Below are 27,410 nucleotides of genomic sequence, written 5' to 3'. Positions count from 1 at the left end.
ATCAATGATAGAATACGAGATCTCTGAACTTCTTGGGGTTGCTTTCCCAAAAGCTTTCACGCCATCTAACGTTGTGAGTGGCTTTCCTAAACCGAGAATTCATCCCTTCAATTTAGATGTCTGGCAAGAAAATGACTATGCCATCTTTGAAACCTATGATAAATCTCAACAGTTCGACGTCTGCGTCGGATTGTGAGTATGAATAGCATAGTTGTTCAGGTTAAGTGAGCGGCTCATCAGTGGAAGGATCACCAGGCATGTAGCAAGTGTCTGGGACTCGATAGGTTGGCTTTGAAAAGACTTGCTTTGCGGAAAGGCTCTTTGATGATGCCCCACCAGGAAAAAAGACCGTTGCTAGTGCAAAGCTCGGAAATGCACGGACGACAAAAAATATTCCTTGGCTATTTTGACCACCTAAAGAGGTTTATACCATGCTGCACTGAGCGGCAAGAACATCTGCTCATGGATAACCACGAGAATCACATGAGCTACGAGTTTATTTATTTTACAAATGAAATGGGGTTGCAAATACTTAGATTCCTTCGACACACGTCAAATAAATTACAGCCCCTTGATGTAACAGTCTATTCACCATTAAAAATTTATTTCTCCCAAGTTATTGAAAAGTGGCTTAGAAACAACCTTGTGAAATCAATGATAGAATACGAGATCTCTGAACTTCTTGGGGTTGCTTTCCCAAAATCTTTCACGCCATCTAACGTTGTGAGTGGCTTTCCTAAACCGAGAATTCATCCCTTCAATTTAGATGTCTGGCAAGAAAATGACTATGCCATCTTTGAAACCTATGATAAATCTCAACAGTTCGACGTCTGCGTCGGATGGTGAGTATGAATAGCATAGTTGTTCAGGTTAAGTGAGCGGCTCATCAGTGGAAGGATCACCAGGCATGTAACAAGTGTCTGGGACTCGATAGGTTGATTATACTGTTCATGTTCTTCCAAGTCAGATACTTCCTATTCTAGGGCATTCAGAAGAAAAATGGAGGAAGAAAGCCGGGCAGAACGAAGAAAGAAACAGAAGAAGATGAATAAATAGAACGGGAATGAATGTGTCATTAGAAGCAAACAATCAGTCTGAAAAAGAACGGTGGCAAAATATATTGCAAAGAATATTACCTTCCATGAGGTATTTATTAAACAAAGTCTTCCTCTATGCGGCCATTTTGAGAAATTAGCACTTCAAGATAGTAAAAATATAGGAAACCCTTCACCCTTACTTAAACTTGTAGCTCAGTTTGATCTGCTACTTGCAAATCATCTTAAACATGCCACAGAAACTCCAAAAACTGTCTCATATTTGTCACCACAGATTCAAAAGGAATGCATTCATCTTCTGGCATCTACAGTTTAAAATCAACTAATACACGCTACAAAAAGAAATACATAATATGGACTTTTGTTTGGTTCAACTCCTGATATCTCTCATTGAGAATTGATCTCTCAAGTCCTTAGGTATGTAGATGTTGATTTTATCAAGAAAAAAAGTTTCCATCAAAGAACCTTTTTTCGGTTTTACTAAAATACATGCTAAAAATGAAGCATCGATCAAAAATGCAATCTTAGAGAAATTAAATTCCGATAAAATTTCATTAACAAACTGCAGATCATAATATTAGGATAATGCTGTCGTGATGATAGGTCACATATTTGGCATTCAATAAAGAATAATGGAAAAAAGAATCATAAAGCATTATTTTTAAATTCTGATAACCATTCAATGAATTTAGTAGGAGTTACTGCAGCTATATAAGATCCAATCATTGTGACATGTTTTTGGAATAACTGAAAACATATATCTCTTTTTCAGTTCAACATTACGAGGGAAAATATTAAAAAAAGCTGTAACAAAAACTGTCCAATGTAAATCTGAAACACGACGGAGTACCAGGATTATTTTTAATTTGGGAGAATTTAACTTTATTTTTGGTGAATTTGAAATTTTAGCAAAAAAGTCGATGAATCTGCATCCTAGTGTCGATTCAGTGACTAAGCAAGCAGAAGGGGGTTGATTACCTGCCGCAAGCACCTGTGTACCTGCCGGGAATAAGATATCTTAAAGTGAAGGGATCAGGTGAGCAGGGATCAACGCTTCCCCTGCTGCCTAAGCTTTGATGATGCTGCGATCGCCTTCATAATCAATCCAAAATAACCAACTAGGCCCAAAAGAAGCAAAATCCAACCCCCCTAAAAGGACCCCTAAACTCAACCCCAGGAAATCCTAGTATTCAATGAACTGAGGCATCAGCAAGAAAAAGAAAAATTTCAGAGCTTTCTCCATCCCCAATTATTCCAAATTATCACATTTTATCAATTAGAAAGAAAAACGGAACAGGATTCTAAGCAGATGATCATGTCTTAATCAAATAAACTATTTTCAAAGTAGCCAGAGTTAACTTTGAGCTCACTGTCCAAATATCAGGCACAGCAGAACTTTATTTTCAAGATGCTGTAGGAGCTGATAAAGTACTCCCAAAGGCTACTTTAATACAGCTTTCAAACTCAGGAATTCAAGTCGCAAAACTCGTCAGAGAAAAGAAATTCCAGTATTTTTTCTTTTTTATGGAATTGATCTTTCTTTACAAGCACAAGAAATTGGATCTGAATTAAAAGACTCATCAGGAAGAAGTCCTACCATCACAAATATGACTAGGCTTAACAAAAGAGACGGAGGAAGCCTGATGCCAAGCAAATCAGTCTTGGTTGCAGTGAAAACTGAGCTAACACATGATGTACATATGGCGAAAAATCCCTTTCAAGCCCTGTACGGCCAAGCCCTTATACTGCATCAAATGTCATGTACATGGCCATACTAAATATAATAGCCAGCTAATAAATCCCTCCGGTTCCAAATGTAGAAAAGACAATAATACTTCAACATCTTGTACTACTCTTGAGCCATATTGCAAAAACTGTATGACCATAGGAAACAGTGCATTTCAATAAGATCAATGCCCCAACCATCAACGTGCGGATATTCTGAGAATCTGAACTGAGCAAAACATTCCCTTCTCAATCGTCGCAGCTAAAACACCTAAGAATCCAAAGCCAAGTACTGCCCCCTTCCATAACAAACAACTGGGGAAAACCCAACATCCAAGCTAATCCTTATGCAAGTATTTCTTATACAAACACCCTCAGGGGTAAGAACAATAATTCATCTGCCCCAGGAATAACCCAGTTGGCCAATGCTAAGACCTTGGGGAATCAAAACACAGCCCCAATACCTGTAGTTACTGATCAGATGAATAGCTCCGAATTCCAAAAGCTGGGCACATTTCTGACCCTAAATCCGTTCATTTCTACCTCCAGACAATCAAAACAAGTCAAAGGAATATCTTCCAGGGGCATCCAAGCCAAATAACTTTCATTGCTCTTACGAAGGCTGAAGCTTTAGTAAAGAAAATAGTTTTTGACGGCTAAGCACTCAGCCTGGAATGACTTTGCATCGGAAATTGACCATAATGTGCCTCTCAAGTAAAATTCATTAATCTATAAATCAAATGGCTGGAAATAATAAAACTTATAATTCAAAGATCCCCTGTCTTACAACAACCACCTTAAAGAACGACAAGGACATTCCTGATGCATTTGCTATTCATTTCAAAAAAGAAGTGCCCATAGTACATAGAACAAGGCCTAGAGTGTGCAAGTTGCATGAGAAAACAAAATTCAAGGAGGAACGTTCAAGTGTATTTACTAAGTCCGAGCTAAAGGAAGCTTTAAGGAAGTCCAATTCCTCTTCAGCATCAGAAGACGAAATAAGCATCCAATGGATCATAAAAGCAAGAAAAACTTTCATGTATACAACCACACATGGACTACAAAAATATTCCCAAGAATATGTAAACAGACCATTATAATTCTAATCAGGAAACAAGGTAAACCTCCAGATATAATCAACTCCTACAGGCCAATCTCACTACTACCAGTATTTGGAAAACTTTTTGGAAAGATGCCACGTAGGAAGCTATAAAGCTTGGGTGCAAAATGAGCTAACCAGTATTTCAGCATTGCATATCGGGCTCCCACAGGAGGCTCAAACTCAGCCTTCTTCTTTTCCTATTGGTTTTAAGTAAGCTTCAGTTTAGCAAAGATTCAAGATCCAAGCTTGAATTTGCAAATGACTTGGGTCTATGGTCAGCAGGTAGAGATATAAATAATATTGTCAATAATATAAATTTAGCACTAAAGGAGTTAGCAGCATTCTCTGCTGTATCTTCACTACCTATCTCCAAGCCTAAGACAAATGCAATTATGTTCTACAACAAGAAGTCCGTCATGCCACCAAATTTATTCTTAAACAATGTAGAAATCCAATATACTGTATGACCTCAATTTCTAGGAGTATGACTGGATCCAAGACTGGCTTGGCAAATCAAATCAACTGTGTCAAAAATTCATGTATGCCAAGATTACTCATCCTTAAGTGACTGGCAGGGTCAAAGTGGGTCAATTCTAAAGAAATACTCTTTGATTTTTACAAGGGATTTATTTGTTCTAAGATTGAGTATGCCATAGAATCATACGGAGAATGTGGTAAAACTAATCTTGCCAAATTAGAAACAATCCAAAACATGGCAAGCAAACTTGCACTAATGAACATGAATCCCTTAAAAAAGGGCTTCATGTTCAATGCTACTCTAATAAAGTGAAATACTTAACTGGTCTACCCTCTAATTTTAGAAAGACGGAATATGCTGATCACTAGGTATTACAGAAAGATACAAACAATAGGTCACGAGCATGATATTTTTAAGCTCACTTTTGCCAACAATTGTATCTTGCATAATTTGACATCTATAAGGTCATGGAAAACATTTAATGAGCTTGTTCCATCTTGGAAGATAGACTCACCCTGTTTCAGTCATTTTTATGTCCCTCCAGGATGGCAAATGTTACCTCCAAGTGTTTCACTAGAGTTAATACCCTTGCAAAAGTCAAATTACCTACCAACCCAAATTCAGGCACTTTTTCATGAGAAAATAATCACATTGCATCCAGCCTCTCTCTAAATTTATACTTATGGCTCAGTAAAAGACAGCAAATGTGCCTCTGCATATGTTATCACAAGCTATTTATTGAACATTAAAACCAGACTATAGTACAGGAAAATGAGCTCCAAAAAGAGGTCGACCCGAAACAAATTGCAACAGAAATGATTTTTACACCATCTTGTAGAGAAAAAAAAAACTGAACAACATATTCGCATATTCTGAGTCGACGCAAAATAACCGTTTTTTGGCTTTTAATGCTATTTTTTTCCGTTACTCAAATAAAAATCGCAATTTTTGTGGACATCGGTTTTTCTTGAACTGAAGTATGATTCTAACCCAAAATAACATGGCGAGACCGAAAACGAAGTCGGATTTAGCGTAAGAAGCACCATACAAAAAGTAAATGTATTTTTTCGACTTTTTTCGCCTAAAAAATACAATTTTCGTTGTAGCCCGATTTTCTTGAATGAAAGTGTGGTTCTGACGTAGAATCACAAGCTGAGACCGAAAATAGAATCAAATAGGTTGTTCACTGAACCAAAAAAAAAAAAAAATCGTAATCACTAATGAATGATCTACATTTTTTTAGAAAATAATTAGGGAAAGTGAATTACAAACCCGACTGGTTTGGTCAGTATCATAAATCACACTTAAAACACCCTTCGTATACTATTTAGGGTCAACCCATAGTGTCTAATCTTCACAGTCTATTAAATAGAATCAATCTTATAAAAAATACAAAATAGAGAATCAGATTCCGACTAGTTTCACAACTTCTTCATTTGGAATGGATTAACGACTAGGGTTCTAGGTTTTCTTCATCATTGTTGCTGTCGATTTTTGGGGAGTTGGAGCACATTGTTCCCTTGCAGGTTCTGCATGCTGAAGTACAAATTAAGCCGTTTTTAAAGCAGCTACACCTCGCTGAACTACACTGTACACGACAGGAGCAGTTCAAGATCTTTAGGAGCATACGCGGGGCTGGTGGGAGGTCAGTTGTTAATGGGTACAAGAAGTCATCTTTATTCTTCCATCCCCATTCCTCGGTTTTCAGTTCTGGATCAGGCTCCCTGGTCCATACCTGAACTTGATAAAAAACTCTATAGCTATGAAACTTGGCTGCATCAGAAGTTGGTGGCAGATGTTCTGGGTGAACAAAAGTTTGCCGTTGTCACTTTCTTTTGAAAAACTTCTCTGCAGAGCTTGTTCAAGTTCCCTCCTTTCAACAAACCGTATATGATCAGCAGGGCGTCTTCACCAGCGGTCTAGATTTCCTCCTTCGAAGCGGACTTCTGCATGAACACTGCCGCTGATGTTCGGAAATCATTGTCTTCTATCAGCCTCTTCAGTGCAAGACCTTTTCCCACACCGTGGATTCGCCAAGTAGACTCACAGCCTAACCGGGCGTGAGCAATAAGGATCAGATGACAAGTATCTAGTCCCAGCTTCTCTTTCAGGGTGTGTATGTCCCATATTCGGGGAGCTTTATTCGACTTTGGCTCAGGTATGAAGAATAGTTTCTTGCTTGACAAGTCAATAGTTTCTTGCTTGACAAGTCACAGTGGTAGCATAAGAGAACCAATATATCGGTATCGTCCCCAACTACGGCAGTGTCGTGATACCGTGAAGAGGCAACAGCAACTTCCACAATCGGGACATCTGCGTCACCGGATGCCTGGGAGACAGAGACACCCTTTGCATGGAGATGATCAGCCAAAGCGTAGATAAACCTGGATTTGTTTTTCTTGCAAGATAAGAACTATTCTTTCTTCACCTTGAGCTGCATATCTGCTGTGAAGAAGATCTCACGGCCAAATGTATGACTTCTCTGCGAGTGAGCCATTGTACCGTGAGTAAAATGCGATGTATTTAAAATACCAAAATAAAGTTCCTTCTTTCTCTAAAGATTATTCCGATTAAGATTATCTCCAAAATTATCTAAAGATAATTCCGACTTCCCCTAATTAAGTTTAAATCTAGTGTCAAAAAGAAAGAAAAGTCCTAAATCAGCAAAGAGAGAAATTGCAAGTAGCCTCAGACAAAAAACGGCACTATCCAAGCTTTGGATTTCGCTAAGACAATGGCATCAATAAAAAAGATGCTACGTACAATATTTCTAAGGAAGTTTAAACTATAAGGGCCGTGTGAACGTTTGAATCATCAGAAATATTTAAAACAATTTATTGGACGAAGGCTTCGCATCCTTGAGCCACTTGAGCCAATTGTGAGCCAGTTCTTACAGCGCAGGACAAAAGAACTACGTTTGATAGTGGGGTAAAAGTGCTATTTGGAGATATTCGTAAAGGAGAGTCAGGACCATTTAGATAGAATTATTTCGGCGTACGATCTTTACAATTCTTTCATTGTTGTATATCAGTCACCGTTATTGTCATTTGAAGTGACCTACTGCTGTTCACCTAAATATGTAAGTCTCAATAAATCTATTGCTTTTTACCTGTGTTTATTTCACTTTATATGTCTGTATCTAGCCTGACGACAGGTAATTAGTTCGCATATCTCCAAGGCACGTTCCCAAGGAATCTGATCTCCAGATAGCTCAAGGAAAAGAGGTCACATTTATATTTCTATACATTTTATGTTCTATCAATGATTTAGGGCGGCGCGGTCATAAGGTTACTTCACTCCCCATTGCTGTGGCGCGAGGCTTGTTGGCACAATCTTTAGCGCTATAAGCGGCGCAATCGGAGAAATTATAAGGTGTAAGTTCACGACCTTTGGGCATAATATTGTCTTTGACGCGGTCAATATTTATGACCACAATTAAGCCCAGTCCCTTTCTTTTATAGCCAGTCACTTTCTTTATAGTCACATAAAACTTTCATCGCTACAAATGGCGCAGTCGGAAATTGGAGGAAAACTTGCGAACTAATTACGCTATAAACTTTGTAATTTGAATTTAATTATTTGAGAGATGCAGACACATAAGTAAAGGGATTAGGCCTATAGCCACTAAGCTACGACAGGAAATCCTTAAAAATATATCATAAGAGATAATAGCCTCCCCCAAAATAGGTTAAGTGAAAAAATAAATTTATTTTGAGTTGATTCAACCGCAAAAAAAAAAAATGTCGGACGACCTTAACGATTTATTAACGGTGCAGAAGTTGGTCGTGAAAAATATAGAAATAGCGAAGTCTATCCCGGAGTACAATGGTCAATCAGATATTGACGAATACAATATCCAATTGGCCCAGTTTGTACAACTAACAAAAACAGAGCTAGAAGCGTTAGTCAACATGCTCCTACTACGACTAAAAGGCAAGGCCTAAACTTTTCTAAAATAGATTGAAAATACCATAGGCAATGATAACAACTTGTCAATAAATACGGTGGACTAATTGTTAAAAGCATTTAAAGATAGATTTATAGAAACCAGTTCCATAAATAAATTAAAACACGGAACTGTGTGCCTTCACTACTCACAAAATATAAGAGAATATCTTGATAAGATACACATTTCGTTAGAAGCAAAATAAGGAAGAGATTCAGAGCAACCGTATAAAAAAGTCATACTAAATACCTTTTTGCAAGGGCTACCCCCAAAACTATATAGAGTGGTAATATCCAAAAATATTCAGACGTTGGATCTTGCAGTTCAGGAGGTGGGGCGATTGATCGAAGTCGACAGGATGGTCGCAAATCACAGTAAAGCAAAAATAAATAGCCTAGGCGATTCAAATGCGAACATAAACTTCAAGGGCGATCAGGCGTCCCCCAATTTCTTTTCAAGGGATAACTCCCCAGTGCCACAAAGAAATAAAACGCAAAAACCCGCTAGGCAGAAAACAGTACGTTTTCAGCCTGTCAAACAATCCAATTATGAAAATAACCATACAATAATAAGATGCTATAATTGCAATCGACCTGGGCACATCACGAGGGAGTGCCGTTATGTCCCCAATCACATACCAAGAATTGCTGTCGGCAGTAGGCAAAATTATGGCAACCATTTGTTCGGAAGAACAAATTTTAGCGCCGGTGGTGCACTAGGCTATAGCCAGGGAAGATTGCGCCAACCTTACAACGCGTACCAACAAAATTTTTATACCCCTCCTCCCAATAGACAAATTAACGGTCAATATCATAAGCTCATGCGTATTTAATATGTTGCCTCTGCATATTAGGCAACAAAGAAATTTTAATAATCCAATTTAACTAGTGTGACAGGGCATAAATTGGATTCAAGAGGTTCAATTTGCCTAAACGTAAAAAGGGACAATAGGATCTTTTCGACAAATTTTCTAATATGCGATAACTTTCCGTATGAAGCAATTATAGGCGCAAATTTTTTAAGGTTCAATAGAGTACTATTTGACGTAGCAAAAGAGAGGCTTTTCTACCCGGCTAAGGTAGGGAAAGAAATTTCTATTTTAAGAAATCGTAACAGAGGATACGAAGACAACGTAACAGTAAACAAAATTTCTGACGGTATAATATCGCAATCTTTTGAACCTCACGTCTCGCAAGGAGGAAAAGAAATAATCAGAAACTTGTCCAATTATTCTGAAAGACATTGCAGAGATGAAGTTAATTTTAAAAATAAGGGTATTGAATCTGCGAAAATAAAAATAGGAGATATGCGACACTACAGGTCAAACGAAATTAAGATAATAGTTGAATTATGTAAAAACATGGTAAAACCTAGCGTGACGCCAAAGGATGTCGAAATGGCACGGCAGAGCGCCAATATGAAAATAATAAATCATGAAAATAAAGAGCAATATTACGGTATCGCGATAAGGAAAACAAAAGTCCCTCCCAAAATGATGCAAAAAATTCAAATATCACAGATGAGTGAGCCAGTGGTTAGCAAATCTAAAATATGGTTTGCGACCCCATCAGTTGAAATTCCTGAAAATCTGCTATGTGAGGAACAGATTATATTTTACGACAAAGGAGAAGGTTTTATATGGGTAACTAATAACCACGAAAATGATACAATTACAATAAAAAAGGGGATGTGTTTAGTTCAAATCCAAGTTTTATCAGAGAATGATCTAAATAGATGGGAAAATTCTAAAAGAAACCTAGTTAACGGCATTAAAACTTCAAATAACAAATATCCTTTAACTAAATCGCAATTTTTAAACAAATTTAATATGGATCATATTACTGACTTGGAACTTAAGAAAAAATTATGCGAATTATTATGGAATTTTAAAGATGTGTTTTCCGCATCTGACGATGACATCGGACTGATACCGTTTTATGAACACTTAATTTTAACGACTGGTAATCCTGTAGCGAAACAGCCATATCGTGTGCCATATAAGCACAAAGAATGGTTAAAAAATAAAATCCATGAATTAGAAAAAAATGAAATTATACGCCCAAGTATAAGTCCGTATAGAGCACCAGTGATCTTAGTACCAAAGAAGAATGGTGATCTTAGACTCGTAGTAGATTATAGAGCCCTCAACAAACAATTAGTTAGCGATAAATTTCCTTTACCAAGAATATATGTAATTCTTGACTCTATTTCAAGCAAAAATAAAATCTTTACTTCTTTGGACCTCACCCAAGGCTACCACCAAGTGAAAATAACCAAAAAAGATGTCCATAAAACTGCATTTTCAGCAGCTGAATGTAGTTCATGTAAATACTTAGGGGTACCATTTGGACTTAAAACAAGTTCAAGCGCGCTATGTAGACCCCTATTACACCTGTTAAGAGGATTAAAGAACATCATTCATTTTGTTAATGATGTCATATGCATGGGAGAAAACACTGAACAACACTTAGCAACAATAGCTATGGTGTTCGAGAAGCTCAGACAAGGCAATTTAAAATGCCAGCCTGAGAAAGTAAATTTATTTCAACCTAAAATTAAATTTTTAGGAGTAGTACTAACACAAGGAGAGATATCCCCAGACCCTGATAAAATAAAATGTGCCAAAAATCTCAAGCCCCCCAGAACTATGAAATAATTAAGAGGCATTTTTGGTCTTACTGGCTACTTTAGGAAATTCGTACGTAATTACGCCTAAATTGCAAAATCTCTTGCGGAAATCACTAAAGGGAACTCCCATAACGTTACCTGGTCCCAGGAAGCTCAAATTTCCCTAGACCGTCTAAAAAAGGCACTCACTTCTGAACCAATATTATCACCTCCTGATTTCGAAAACGGACAATTTGTGGTTACAACCGATGCTAGTTCAAAAGGCATTGGCGCAATTCTTTCGCAAATAATCCCGGTAGAAAACCCTAATCCTCTAGAGGGAAAGCCTAAACAAAAACAAATAGAAAAAGTTATATGCTATTCGCATAGAACTTTATCAAAAGGCGAAAGTAGTTATTCCGCCACAAACATAGAATTATTATCTATAATCCATTATTTGGATAAATTTAGACACTATTTGATTTGTACAAAATTTATGCTACGATCAGACCATAAAAGCTTGCAGTACCTGCGCAAAAAACCCCACGGGAATTCTAGCCAGATGAATTATGAAAATCCAAGACCTAGATTACGAATTTGAACATTTAAAAGGAAACAAAACGCAGCTTGTGATTTTTTGAGTAGATACCCAGAAAATATTCCGTCGGAAGCTGAAGAAAATGAAGTTAACGCTATCAACGCTAAGAGCAAACATGAATGTAAGAAAAACAAAGTCAAGCACACGGTAAAAGAAAATAAGATTAACTATTGTCCCTTGTCTTTGGAAAATATAAAAAGAAAGCAAAAAAAGGACGAAATGTGTTCAGCGCTTATTAATTATTTTGTGAATGACAATTGGTTACCGGATAAATTCAAAATTCTTAGAAAAGAGATAGATAATTTTTACTATGATCTTGATGAAGAAGTACTATGTAGAATCGTGACTGCTGAGACAAATAGAAACCAAACCTCAATAATACCTGTATTACCACAAAACTTAATAGTGCTTGCATTTGAATATTTTCATTCAGATATAGGTGGACACTCAGGAGTAACGAAAACTTTCCATAAATTAAAACAATATTTTTACGTACCGTCGGCAATAACAAAACTTAAAGAATTTGTAAGTACATGCGAAGCGTGTAACTTAAGAAAAATTCCCCAAGCTTATCCTAATCCTCCAATGGGAAAGGTCCCAGTAGCTAAGTACCTCTTTGATTTTCTCTCATTTGACTTATACGAAAAAAGTGCAGGCCTGCCTGTTTCCAGCAGAGGTCATTCTTGTATTTTGTCTGTTAAACCCCACTTGTCAGGATTTAATTTTGAAAATCATTAAGAAATCAAGGTACTTACGCCACAAGTAGGGCGTTATCAAAATTATTTTTACAATTTGGTATTCCCAATAAGGTTTTGAGCGACAACGGAAGCAATTTTGTTTCAAAAATGACAAAAGATTTAATGAATTTTCTTACTATAGAAAAGATGGTGACTGAGCCTGCCACCCACAAGCTAATGGTAAAATAGAAAATAGGCATAAAATATTTTCGAACGTATTAAGTATTTATACAAAAGACAATAGGAAATACTGGGATCAATTCTTACCTTATTTGACTAACGTAATCAATGCTGCTTATTCAGAAACAACCAAAGACAATCCATTTTATTTACTTTTTGGTCGTGATTTTAGAGTCCTCTATGATGAAATTATTGAACATCGGTGGTATTATAATAACTCGGAAGATTACAAACAAGAATTCATAAATAGGACAAGAAAAACTTATAAAATAGTGAGGGAAGAGTTGGAAAAATGTAAAATAAACCAAGAGCTAAGAAACCAACCCAAAGTCAATGTGAATATAGATTTTAAGATAGGAGACTGCGTCTACCTAAAGAACGAAGCAAAAACGGAAGCCAAAAAGCTTTCCAACAAATATTCTGGACCGTACGGAATAGTCAAAAAGTACGATAACGATTATACTTTTAAAATGGACAACCCCGATAGCGGAAGAACTTACAAGGCGTATGTCAGCCGAATTAAAAGAGCCAAATTTCTGGAGAGATGGGCATCACATCTCTCATCTATTGACTCGTCAGATGCCGAAAATGAGCAACCTAAATCAAGATTGGCAAAGCTGAGACCCTTTAATTGTAAACAAAATTATTTTGAAGATGACAGTGATGAGGAAAACTTTGAACAATTTTTAGCAATGAAAAATCTAGTTGTTCTCAAGAAAAAATCCCTAATACCAGGATTTTTCCCTGAAATTAAAACGCAAAAAGATCAAAAAAGCTTTTCACCAGCAAGCGCAAGAGATCTAGATTATACGTTATCTCCAAAAACCCAATATTTTACGGATAGAATTTCGAACTCATGACCCCCCAAAATATGTACAGTTGATTTGGTTTCCCCTGCAACACCAATAGAGAGGCCCCTGTCATAGCAGAAAGAATTAAAAAGAGCTGTAGAAACCCCCGGTATTACTGTAAAGAAAACTCCTCCCAAAGATTTAACTAAAACAAAATCTGCGAGAAGCTATGGATTTAATAAATTTCTCCATAAAAACGAGCCAAAGTACATTGCCCGAGAATAAAACTCCCAAGGATGACCAGCAATGACAATATCATGATATAACTGTGTCCAAGGTCAAGCCTAAACAGTGGACTTCATGGAGGGAAACCCTAGTGCAAAAAATGCCCCATCCCCCTGAGGACATGGCATTCAAACAGTGGAGGAACCCCGCAAAAACTCTTGATTCCTCTCAAAGCTCTCAAGAATCTTTCAAATCTCCCGAGTTGAAAACTCAAAGCGAGGACTTAGAGAATAAACCTTCAACTTCCAGAGGAGTAGAAATTTACGAAGGAAGGGCAAGTGATACCTCAAAAAGTGCCACCTCTAAAAGTTGTAATCCGGATTCGTCGGAAACTAGTTTCGAAGAGTCTGACGGCGAATCAGACCAAATAGTAGTTAAAGAAATAGGAAAATCAAGACCGACTTCAGCAGCCGCACACGCGAAACAAACGAAATTAAAAGGCCAAGAATTTTTGAAAAAACAATACAAAAAGTTTGACCTTATTTCGCTAGAAAAACCGAAAAAGAAAAAACCGCAAAAAACAGAGGAGAAAATAACGACAAGTCAGGCAGAACGGTTAAAAAACCTGACAGATGGAAATATCCCTAATTAATATAAAGACAAATTTCAAATCCCTTATGAAAATCAACTCGTGATCCTCCATAATAAATTTAACAATGTGCAAGTAAAGTTAACCAAGTCAATATTAATGAAAAAAAATAATAATAATACGAGTGATGTCAAAACATTGGTGATCAGAGAGAAAGGCCAAAGGTAGGAAGCTCGTGGTCTACTGAGGACGACAACTGACATTGTGGGAAGCCTGGGGAGGAACTCAAGGCCCACACGGCGTTTATTTTACTGGGTTTGGACGGTATCCTCGGATTTTCTATGACAAATCGACCCAGGTCCTAACAATGATTGATATCATCAAAAAAAAAAACTACCATTACAGAAGCGTCTAATTATGAGCTGAACATGTTCGTGGATGTGAACCTGATCATAAGGATCATAATTCCGTTCCCTTGGATCCTGTTCATATTTATGAATGTTATCATGATTTTTGTTCCAAGAGAAACTGTTGGAACCTTGTCTTGTTACAATAATACAGAAAGAATAGACCCAAGTTACAAAACAGAATTACTGTTACAAAATGTGGGTACGATAACCATAAAACAAGGGTGTCGACTCGTAACTAAAGAGTCAACTGTCCGAACGCCGTTAATTACCACGAGCACAAAGATAATTCGTATTCGCGACTTCCCTGACCATAAGAGCCCTATTGACTTTTAATTACGGAAAAGTCCTGAGACTAAGAAGACGAAAACCAAGAGAAGAACACGGGGAAACAGCTGAAATGCAGAGGTTAAACCCGGAACCCCATGAGAACGTCTAAGCCAAGAAAAAGGGAAGACATTAGAAAACGAGTGGGTATAGAGGTCTCTCCTCGTCCTTGCTATGTCTTGTTCCCTCATTGTAAAGTTGTTTACGTAAAACCGTGTGGCTATGACGCTGCAACATGCGTTTCTTAAACAGCGGGAACGTGAGTGAACAATGCAGGCATGAAATGTTGTAACACGGGACCTTTAAATTAACCATGCAGTATAAACTCTATTTAAATGAATATTTTAAATCTAATGTAAAATAGCTAAGTTTTAAAAGAAGTTAAAATAAATTCTATGCAGTAGTGTAAATTAGAGAGTACAATACTAGATCATACTTAAAGTTAAAAAATTAGTCTTTTATATCGTCGTTAGGCTATAACCACTTAGAAGAAACTTCTATGTATTGAATTTTTCAATGGGAACTTTACATATATATTTCAATGAACACGATAAAAAATTTGTTTTGTGTTCTAATATTAGTATATTTACTGAACTCTCTCTCGTAGTGTAAAATTCATGTACCCAAACAATACGTGACTTATTTGTACTATGAGTATTTACTTTAAAGAACATGTGATCCTGCCTCGTTATTTTTATTACAGGAAGTGGATTGACATATTGGATATCGATCATTACAATGAGTTGCCCAGTGCAGATACAACCTAGTAGCATCTATTTTCATCATACCTCAACCAACGAAGAGTACTCACCATAGACTCCAGGCAATTTTCATCCCAGCTACGTCTACCAAAATTACAGTTACCTTTTTATCGTTGTTTCCTCGACCATGAAACATATTACGGATCAGGTAACATTATATTTGAATCTCAGTATCCACTTCATTATCGAACTATATAATCGCATAAATTCTGAGAACCCCATCGATCAATACAAGATATAAGTACATAAATATTGCCTTTGATAATCATTACGGACCCATATACCATATGACCGTATAGTTATGATATTTGATGACCCCAAAAACTATTCATGTGTCACAGACTCACGCGTCGAATCCCTTTCGACCATCTTTCGGAATCCATCCTATTCCCTCTGTGTCGAAAGTCATATCTCTGTTGTCCCATAAATGTGACGAGATTATTTCCGAAAAATAGACCTAGAAACCAAAATTAACCCCAGTGACCAACCCCTCAGTGACAATTAGCCCCTCCCACAAGTTAAAAACAATATGTTGGAGGAGTCACTAAAGTTTGATTTCAACCCATTCCAAATCCAAACTTCAATTCCTCCGTGATTAACCTAGGAATCACCACAAAGGTTAATAGACGCAAGCCATGGGCTAACAATTTTATAAGAGACACGAATGAACAATTTTATACGAGAATACATTCTCTATGTGTCTCAAAATATCCCAAAAATGATATGCTGAGAAGAAAATAAACGCACTCCCAGTGTTCGACCCCTTAAAGAGAAGGCACTCTATGAACTATCAAAAAGCAGGTGAGAATGAACTCTGATAGCATATTCCCACACCTGTAGTTAGAAGCATCATTTACAAGTTGACGGTCAGAGAAATCTTGTCGTGTGAACACAATCGTGCTTGAACTGTCCCATGAAGAAACCATAACGTAAGTGCTTTAAAAATGTTTGCCAAGACGAAAAGAGTGAAGGACAATAATTTACAACAGAAGGATTGAGTACACTAAAGACTCGAATGGTGATGAAATAGATGTGAATTTACAGATATTACTTCTTAATAACATTGATAACTAAAAAATCCCGATATCCTATCATTAACGTTGCGTAGCAAACAAAGTGTTTTAATGTTACCAGTGAACATGGTAAATCCAATATTGTGTGTTTTAAATCGTTCTTGTATGTAGAGTTAGATGTCCAGATAGAGTTATGCGTAGCGTTGTCGAGCTATTCATTTAATGTAGCGTAGATAGAAAGTAGTGTGCCATATAGACAACAAAATCAAAAAAAAAAGCCTTGTAAAAAGTGAATTCAAAAAAAATCTTATGTAAAGGTAGAATAGCCCCAACCTTGTTGAAAATGTAAAAGTAATCAGTGTTAGATGTAGAAAAAAAGAAAAGAAAAAAATCTTTAGTATAGTAGCTAGCCTAGAACCATGAATAATCTTAGTCCGGTAGATGAATTTTAGATAGGGACGTAGAATAAAATAAGAAGAGTAATACAGAAAATTTTTAGCACTCCTGAGTAAGCCAAAATATAAACATGAAATAATACAATGTCAATCACAATTATGTAGAATAAATAGTTAATAAATTGCGAACATTTCAAAAGCCCAAAGGCAAGCAAGTGCTAATGACGGGACGTCATTAATTAATGGGAAGGGTAATATGTACCGTGAGTAAAATGCGATGCATTTAAAATACCAAAATAAAGTTCCTTCTTTCTAAAGATAATTCCGACTTCCCCTAATTAAATTTAAATCTAGTGTCAAAAAGAAAGAAAAGTCCTAAATCAGCAAAGAGAGAAATTGCAAGTAGCCTCAGACAAAGAACGGCGCTATCCAAGCTTTGGATTTTGCTAAGACAATGGCAATAAAAAAGATGCTACGCACAATATTTCTAAGGAAGTTTAAACTATAAGAACCGTGTGAACGTTTGAATCATCAGAAATATTTAGAACAATTTATTGGAAAATGGGTTTGCATCCTTGGGCCACTTGAGCCAATTGTGAGCCAGTTCTTACAGCGCAGGACAAAAGAACTACGTTTGATAGTGGGGTAAAAGTGGTTTTTGGATATTCGTAAAGGAGAGTCAGGACCATTTAGATAGAATTATTTCGGCGTACGATCTTTACAATTCTTTCATTGTTGTATCTCAGTCACCGTTATTGTCATTTGAAGTGACCTACTGCTGTTCACCTAAATATGTAAGTCTCAATAAATCTATTGCTTTTTACCTGTGTTTATTTCATTTTATATGTTTGTATCTAGCCTAATGACAGGTAATTAGTTCGCATATCTCAAAGGCACGTTCCCAAGGAATCTGATCTCCAGATAGCTCAAGGAAAAGAGGTCACATTTATATCTCTACACATTTTATTTTCTATCAATAATTGAGGGCGGCGCGGTCATAAAGTTACTTCACTCCCCATTGCTGTGGCACAAGGCTTGTTGGTACAATCTTTAGCGCTATAAACGGTACAATCGGAGAACTTATAAGGTGTAAGTTCACGACCTTTGGGCATAATATTGTCTTTGACACGGTCAATATTTATGACCATAATTAAGCCCATTCCCTTTCTTTTATAGCCAGTCACTTTCTTTATAGTCACATAAAACTTTCATCACTACACCATATCTTTTATGGAAGCCCCACCATCGTAGCCATCGAAAACAGTAGTGGCAGAAGGGTACTTTCCTGTCACGTAAGTTGCATAATGGTCTAGAATCTCCAGGTATCTTTCATTTTTTGTCCATGGTATCCTTTGCAGCAGAGCTCCTCCATCTAGGATATATCGAGTGCCTTCAGGGAGAAGAAATGAAGGCTTCTCAAGGTTGCATGCTTGGGCTATGGCCTTTACAAGTTCTGGTTTGTTCACAGTCCCAAGCATGCAGGAGCTGTCAAAAAGTGACGCTGGGTAGGAACACAGTTCGTGTTGAAAGTACTCAGTTTCTGTAAGATTGCACCTTTTCATGATCATGATAAACCTCTGAAAAAGAAGAGTCGGGTCTAGTCGTTTGCAGTCTCCGCTTGGACTTTGCTTGGTGGTCATCTGGATTACCTGTTGTTTTCGTCGAAACACAAGGTCAGAGACCAGCTGTCCAGACATGGCGTCAATGACTTTTAGGCCAACATCTTTGGCAGAATCAACTTTGGCAGACAGATAGGCAGTTAGACCATTTGCTATGCTTCTTAACTGAACATCTCTCTCAAATGATGAACCCCTTTCCAGAAACTCGATAATCGTCTGTGTATCTTTGCAGTCTCTCAGTTTCATTGGCTCTGACATCTCCTTGTGCTGATTGCTTGTAATGTACAGAATTTGTGAGATACATTCCATCAGAAGGTTTACTGTAGAGCAGACTGGTCATGACAAAACCCATAAGGACCTCTGAGCCTCTGTCATGCCGCTGCCGTTGGTAAGGCCACCAGAGGTTTTAAGAGAGCGCATAAGCTCCTGTTCAATGACAAGATCTGTGGAGAGTCCATCCCAGAATCTGATGAAGTTTCTCGGGGTAGATGGCGAATTTAACTAAAGGTTATGACTGTCACTGACCGAGCTAGTTTTCTACTCGACTTTCTGGCATTACTTGAGGTCTTTGTCTAATTGATTTCTCAGTCAAATCTTGGGAATAAACTTTGAAATCTTTAAAACACTGAGCGATGAATGTGACGATTTTCATTTTTATTGCATTACGTAGCCTTCAAAGTGTCTTGTACTAGTGCCTAGTTCAGGTATTTTTACGAACAACCAATCATTTGTTGAATAACAAGTGCTGATTGATTGTCCTTACAAAAATTACCGCAACGCATATTGATGATAGTGAAACTTTTTTGTTTTGCACCAGACACTCAATTTGACTTCAATTTGACTGATTCTGCATCAGAATCATACTTCATTTCAAGAAAAATGGTCGGATATTAAATTTTTTTTTTTTTGGAAAACGTAAAAAAATGGCATTAAAAGCCAAAAAACGGTTATTTTGCGTCAACTCAGAATATGCAAAAATGGATATGTTGTTCAGTTTTTTTTTCTCTACAAGATGGTGTAAGAATCATTTCTGTTGCAATTTGTTTTGGGTCAAACCTCCATTTGCCTGTACTACTAGTCAATAGTTTTTATTGTTCTAAAACTGTGGTTTTAAAAAATTTCTTTATAGATATTGTATAAAAAATAAATAATAGGTATCTTTTGAACTAATTCTAGATGAGCATATACGTTTCGAAAGCTAGTCTTGTTTTGTCAACTCCATTTTTTGTTTCAAATTTAAAGCCTAACTTGAGTTTATGACTTTATTTATCTATCAATTTGCAATTATATTATGCATTTAATATTATATGATTTTCAAATGTCAAAGGGAGTGCTAAAAAGGCATTGTGTCCTGGGACTGAGTTAAACTTGCTAGGCCACTGTCACATCCCCCAATAAGAACATAAAATGGTCTTATTTTTCATCAAATATAACGAATTGACACCCTAACAGATGCTGCTTTCAAGGTAAGTGTACTACCCTGCCCTCCTAGCTATACCTCTGGCTAGTAAGCATTACACACATACAGACTGATGATTCTAAAGTCCTGTCACAGCTACTTGTTTTAACACAAAATCCACTTTATATATATATATATAATATATATATATATATATATATATATATATATATATATATATATATATATATATATATATATATATATATATATATATATATATATATATATATATATATATATATATATATATATACATAAATATATATATACATATATTTATATATATAAATATATATATATATATATATATATATATATATATATATATATATATATATATATATATATATATATATATATATATATATATATATATATATATATATATATATATATATATATATATATATATATATATATATATATATATATATATATATATATATATATATATATATATATATATATACAAATGCAAACATAAATACACACATATATAATTATACATTATAATATGTATTTATACTATAGCATACTTCAGTTCCCATCGATTTGCAGAAAACATAAGGTGAATTGCATGGTCATCCAGTTCTAGGCTTTGTTGTAAATAGTCTGCACAAACCTTCCCAATAGGCGTTGATCTGTCTATAAAAAACAAAAATGTACAGTAAATATTTGTCTTCTAAGGAGAAAACACAAAATTCAAAGTAAATATATGTGAGGACATATATTTGCTAGTAAATTCATGAGAGCAAAATTTCATATTTAGAGTTATATGCCATTAAGCCCAACTTTAAAACTTGATTAGCAGTAGATAAATAAAGAGGTTTCCAAAATGGTTTATTGTTGAATTAGGCTATATGTTAATAACATGACCTCAAAATACCCAGTTGAAAATGAAGTTTCTGAAGTTCTTTAAAATGCAACTAAATTACATCCCCTTTTTTTAATACTGAATTAGGAAATAGCACTAAGTTAACACAAAACACACACAACATACTTTAGCATATCAAGGGCTCCCAAAAGAAATAAGGGGGAAGGGTTAAATCAGCATTTGGCAATTACTAATTTTTTTGGAAAACATCAAAGTGAGCCATCCTCTGTTCCATTTTAAGTGTAACGTATGGTAACTATCCAGAAAGTACATTACTTTTTGTCTGTACCTGCAAGGATCAGATCTAGCACAGTCATCTTAGTGTCTGGGACTTCTGCCACTCAATTGGAATCCAGTCAATCCAGCCATACTAGTCACAGGTTTTTGTTGTATCCTGTCTAGTTACAGTGACAGTTTGAAAAGTCTGTCTTGATTGAAAATGCTGCTCATTGTGAGGTGTGTGTAGTAATAAGGTTTTTGTCCACAAAAAAAAAAAACATAAAGCAAAAGAAATCTATGGGTAGCTATGTGAAGTAAAGATGAACAACATTTTCACTGAAGGTGGTGTGCATCAATTTGAAAATAGCTGAACAAATGTTCATGATGAAAAGCAGAGTGGAAGACCAAGACTGCCAGAGCAAGTGCCAAATTTGTTCAAAAAGGTAATAGAAAACTCCAAGAAAACTTACTATAACAGAACTCTTGCTTAGTTTTCTACACATTTCAAGAAGTTTATTATACAAAATCATCACTGATAAGCTTGAAGACTAAAAGTTTTTACAAGATGGGTTCCAAAAAACTTGATAGAAACATACAAATATGAAAATTTAATTAGGCAACTGGATTGAAAAGTAGTATTTAAGTGTGACTTTTGACTGTGTATGATATTTTTTTCTTTTCCTTGTTTGTTTTTAATTCCAAAATGTAAATCTACTTTCTGAATAGCCCTAATAGCCTATCCAAAATAGAAAACAAGAGTCTGGACCAATCTGTAGACCTACTAACCTGTTCATTCAATATATTTAGTCAAAAAATTCAGCACTTCTTAACTTTCTCAATCTGGGTACTGCAGAATAAAGTTGAATCTGAAATTGTAGATGAAGCCTAGGATAAGAGCCATATTCAAGCCTTTGCTTTCTAATCTTTAGTATTGGGAGAAATAGTGATTGCTTTTCCTATAAAGCTACAATTTTTGTTTTCTAATGACAAACAGATAAGCACATTGTCATAGAAGAAGCATCAATTTATATTTTTTAACATCATTTATTTAGACTAAAAATCAGGTCTATACTTTTTCATTGAGGGATTAAGACTTCAATTTACACCTAAAAAATGCATAAACAAACAGCTGATTGCTATATCCCTTTCCATAAGGATTTAGGTAAAGTTACCATTTTCATTAATATATCATGCACAAATTGCCTGACAACCTTTCAAGCTAAAATAAAACAACTCTTAGCAGGCAACTCCTCTGTCTTCCCACATATTTTTAAATATGTATTACAAGCAATTAGAGGCAATCAAAGTGTACATTTGATACAGTATGTTTGGATATACAGTTTTAATTTGAGAAAAAATAAGACTGAAGTTTTTAAAATTGCTTGTGGGAAGCAAATAACATGGAGAACAATTGGCTGATAAAGTCTAGATAAATTTGCATTTCTAGATAAGCAATGAGAACTATAAAACAGATAAACAAAAGAATCAAACATCTTTCAAAGTTCAATTGCTAAAAGATTGCTTTCCCTAAATGAGATGAAATACTTAAAAAAAAAGCACCCACACAAGAAACAGGTAAACTAGACCTGAAATGTGAAAGATCTTTGAAAATTTAAATTTACCTCTCATTTGCATCAGAAATAACTTTACCTCCCCCCCCCCCTAATGTGGAAATATATACCCTGAATTGGTATATATAGGGGTGAGGGTAAAATTCATTTCCAACAAAAACAATTAGGTAAAATTCTACTTTAGCTGCTTTTGGCTATCTTGGAAAGGAGTTTGGTTAGGAAAATGAAACTTTCAGGGATAGATCTACAGGCTAAAGTATGGCCTAGGAAGGTATTTTGAAGTACCTACCTCCACTCTTTCTCCCGCTAGTGGGACCTGACCTTTGATTACCTTTGAAAATTGGTGTGTTATAAAAGTGAAACCTTGTAATATAGATCTTTTGTTAAAATGAAGTCCAACAAAATTGTTTTTAGCTTCACAACTTTGCTCAATCCTGATTTAGCCTATAGAGTTTTAAAGATTTGCAAATACATTTCCTAAATTTTGAAAATTAACATTGATACAGCTTAAAATACCACTCAAATAACAGGAATTGCATTTCCAGAACTAGCCTAAAGCCAGAGAAAATGAATCTTACAACTGAAAATTAGGGTAAAATATTGTTTCGTCAAAATTTCAAGAGGTAGAGAACTGTCATGTAGGCAAATTTCAGGATCCTCTAGAGGGAGAAGGAGAGGAGATGTGTACTTCAAAATACCTTCCCAGGACATACTTTAGCCTGTAGACCCATCCCTGAAAGTTTCATTTTTCTAGCCTCACCCCTTTCCAAGATAGGTAAAAGTAACTAAAGTAGAATTTTACCAACAATTGTTATAGGCTATTTGGAAAGAGCCAAAAATTTACCAAAATTCCTCAAGCATAAAATGCCCCCTTCCCCTACACACACAGGAAATTACTCCTGGACAATGAAATCCTCAATGTAAGTCTTTCAGACAATTCCACCTGAAGAATTCTCCTCAGCACACTTTCATTTTTAAATTAAGTCATGCTAGAGATCCCCCTCTGTATGGAACATGACCATCTAATCGAATGCAGCCTATTTTTACATTGGTAGCCAAGCACACCTGGAAATCTCAGCATGTTAGATTTGAATCCTTGTGTATTAAGTGTGTTTACAAGCATTTGGCATTGTGTAGTTTTCCCTGATCGGTCACAGCCTTCAAATACAATAAAAATTCCTCTTTTTGCCATCATATAAGGATTCCGGTTTTTAAAATTCTATTTCTTAAAGTCACAAAATTTGAAATCCCAAACAAAATTAAATTGACTAGTTTAGTTTAGAAATAGCTAACGAAATAGTTAAATAACTTAACTGTGCTAAGTGTTACTTACAGTTACTCACTTATTTGAGTTATTATTTTAGTTTCTATAGGCTCGTATTCAGCGCTCATAGTTAGTGATTTCTTTCAAATCTATTGACGACTCTTTTTTATAACTACAGTATCAACAATCAAAATGAACTAATGTTCAAGAATATGTCAAAAACCCTTTCTCTATTGAGTACATAACCTATCAAACGTTTCTGTTTGTCATTATCATTACTAGGCTATAGTCAAAAGACGAACCAGGAGTGGTAATCCCTCCTGGAAAAAAGTTAATATTCCAGTTTATAACATAGGCTAGCTTAGGTCTTTATCCTTGGATATAGGCTATGTAGTTAGTATTAGTTAGATCATATAGTTAGTCATTTCGGTAAAGTTCTACCAAATCATATTATTGACTTATGCATAAAGTGAATTTAGGCTAGGCCTACCACTCAATGCCTTTTTTTATGCTGATTATGAATAGGCTAGGCTATAGGCTAGTAATAATTTCTATTGGAAATGAATTTAAGCCCCCCCCCCCCCCTATATATGCCAATTCAGGGTATATATTTCGGTAAATATCTACCAAATCATATTATTGAGTTAGGACTGAAGTGAATACACCATTTTATGCCTTTTTTTATGCTTATTACAAATATAATAAGCAAATCTGTTACAATTGAATTAAAGCCCCCCCCCCTACATAGGCTATACCTAACCTACCCCAAACTTTGCAGTTATAGGGGGGGGGACGGAAATTCATTTCCAATAGAAATGCTTATTATATTCGTAATCAGAATAAAAAAAGGCATTGAATAGTGTATTCACTTTAGTCCTAACTCAATAATATGATTTCGTATGTATTGACCTATATTTCTACAACATAACTTAACCTAACCCTGAATTGGCATATATAGGGGAGGGGGGCTGAAATTCATTTCCAATAGAAATGATTATTAGGCCCTATATTCATAATCAGCATACAAAAAGGCATCAAATGGTGTATTCACACCAGGATGAAGTTATCTCCTGGCTCCCATCTCCGGGTTTATCTCCCTGACCTAAAATTGCTTACCCTATAGCTCTGAAAATAAAAATTATCCTTAAAAAAACTGCTGAAACTTACAGCTCTCAACTGATACCAAATTTTTGAATTTTTTTGCTGTTTTTGATATTCTACTTAAAAGTACAAATATAAGCGTGAACTTAAAATTAATGACTGAAATATTTTTTTTGGGAGGAAAGGGGAGATGGGAAGCAAAAGAGGATTTATGGGGCCGTTTTAGATTTGATGTAGAAAACAACGCTAGAAACATGTTTAGAAGAAAGATAGCTTTCAAATGATGTGCTGATTGATAGTATTTGAATAAAAAATGAAGCAATACAATTTGTTTTCCTCCACATCAATAGGCTTAACAGTTAAAATAATATGTTTTCTTTAATATAGTCATTTAACACCTAATTTGAAAGCTCATAACAAAGGAATTCCAAATAACAATGAAAAATTCTGTAAAAAAAAATATTTCAGTCGTTAATTTTAAGTTCACGGTTATATTTGTACTTTTAAGTAAAATATCAAAAACAGCAAAAAAATTCAAAAATTTGGTATCAGTTGAGAGCTGTAAGTGTCAGCAGTTTTTCTTAAGGATAATTTTTAATTTCAGAGCTATAGGGTAAGCAATTTTAGGCCAGGGAGATAAACCCGGAGATGGGAGCCAGGAGATAACTTCATCCTGGTGTAGGCCTATTCACTTTATTCTTAACTCAATAATATGATTTGGTAGAACTTTACCATGATTTCTTTCAAGGCTGTTGATGACTCTTTTTTATAGCCTAGCTACAGTATCAACCATCAAAATGAACTAGGCTAATGTTCAAGAATAGCCTATGTCAAAAACCCCTTTCTCTAGGCTATTGAGTATGTAACCTACCAAATGTTTCTGTTTGTTATTATCATTAACCTACTTGGCTATAATCAAAAGACAAACCAGGGGTGGTAATCCCCCCTGGGAAAAAGGGTAATTTCTCATTATGTGGACACCCCTAAAAAGTCAAGTTTAGTTAATACTAATGAAATAAAACAAAGTAGGATGAATATAGCCTATAATAGTTTATAAACAAATTTGGGCTATATATTTGCACATTAGGGGGGGGGGGTAAAGTATTGCATATATTAAATACATAACCTAACCTAGGTACCTTCCCCCCCCCCTCCCCCCTAAACCACAAAAAACAACAGTTTAAATATAGTTCCCAGAGTAAGAAGCCCCTGAATACTTGTTTATACAACATCAGGTACTGTCAAATCTTTGCTATTGTTGAGTAGATGCCTTGGGATTTCATGACTGGTTTTTAGAGGTGTCCACATAATGGGAAAGTACCAGAAAAAGTTAATATTCCAGTTTATGACATAGGCTAGCTTAGGTCTGTTCTTGGATCTAGCTAGGCCTATTTGAAATTGGACAAGATACCTAGACAAAGACAAGTATCTAAATTTGTCTTCTATTCTAAATTTAGCATAGCCTATGTTAAGTAGTTTTAGCCTACAATGGCCTATCTTTTTTATTTAGGAGGAATAGGCTAGATTAGATTTGATTAATATATTTCAGATGGTCAAAGGCAGGTAAATTTCTAGGTGGCGCTATAATTTAGCTAGGATGAAAGTGGAAACACCATTTGATGCCTTTTTTATGCTCTTTCATAATAGGCCCAGAATAATTGCTTCTGTTGCAAATTGCATCTTGAGCCCTTAAAGGGGCCCCAAAGGTATTTCATTTTTTTAACCACACAAAGAAGTTATCAACACTAGTTAAGTTATTTAAAAGTGGTTAAAAACATATCACTAGTTTATAAATAAGTTGTTCAAAAGTATTGTATTCCAAAAATACTTGTATAAAAATTCAAACCTCATTTATTAGGCAACTCAAATATAAACTGTTTTCCTACTGTTTCATGTTTTTCAAACACTGTTGACAAAAATAGCACTGAATTTTGTAATTTGAACCTTTGCTGTTGACAGTTCATGGTATAGGGTAAAAGACCTCTTTTTGGGAAAGACCACTTTTCTTTGGCATTCTGGAAAAATAGCAATGGCTTTTTGGACCACCCCTATTTTACTATAGCATGATGCAATGTGAGGGCAGTAACAAGAACTATACCTTCTTGGACAAATATTCACTGATAATTTGTCAGCATCAACCGAAAATATGCTCTCTATTATGACAATCAAGTTGAAAGAACAAATTTGCTCAAAATTAGTGGTTTAATGAATAAACAACAAACAATAGAAGTTATATTTTTAAAATCAGAAGGAAGTCAGCCTTCTGTTAATATGTGAATAAACTGAAACATTAAAAGGTTATATACATCAAAATAGAATAATTGGTATTTTCAAAAAGAGGTCCATGTAGGTAAGTCAATAAAC

The 27,410-nt window shown here is 35.5% G+C and overlaps 2 protein-coding genes across 6 annotated transcripts in view; one reads left to right on the top strand and one right to left on the bottom strand.

Moving 5' to 3' along the window:
• LOC148950452 (thymidylate kinase) overlaps nt 1-23,887 on the bottom strand; it is a 35,120-nt gene extending 11,233 nt beyond the window's left edge. The window contains exons 1-2 of one of the 2 annotated variants that reach the window (XM_089091613.1): nt 23,799-23,887; nt 20,554-20,662 (exon numbers count right to left, since the gene is read on the bottom strand). In XM_089091613.1, coding sequence (XP_088947739.1) covers nt 20,554-20,662; nt 23,799-23,811 — 122 coding nt within the window. In that variant the 5' untranslated portion in view covers nt 23,812-23,887. Of the gene's footprint in view, nt 1-20,553; nt 20,663-23,746 lie in introns of both variants that reach the window. The other variant, XM_089091612.1, reaches the window with a different exon arrangement.
• Nucleotides 23,888-24,126: 239 nt separating this feature from the next.
• slpr (mitogen-activated protein kinase kinase kinase slipper) overlaps nt 24,127-27,410 on the top strand; it is a 59,981-nt gene continuing 56,697 nt past the window's right edge. For 3 of the 4 annotated variants that reach the window (XM_089091610.1, XM_089091611.1, XM_089091608.1), the window contains exon 1: nt 24,127-24,182. The gene's annotated coding sequence lies outside the window, so the exon portion shown is untranslated. Of the gene's footprint in view, nt 24,276-27,410 lie in introns of all 4 variants that reach the window. The other variant, XM_089091609.1, reaches the window with a different exon arrangement.

The sequence above is a fragment of the Artemia sp. Qi Xiang Cuo genome, chromosome 7, assembly GCF_049724085.1.
Source record: "Artemia sp. Qi Xiang Cuo chromosome 7, ASM4972408v1, whole genome shotgun sequence".
In the NCBI taxonomy this organism is placed as follows: Eukaryota; Metazoa; Arthropoda; class Branchiopoda; order Anostraca; family Artemiidae; genus Artemia; species Artemia sp. Qi Xiang Cuo.
This window is presented reverse-complemented; position numbering and strand designations above follow the sequence as displayed.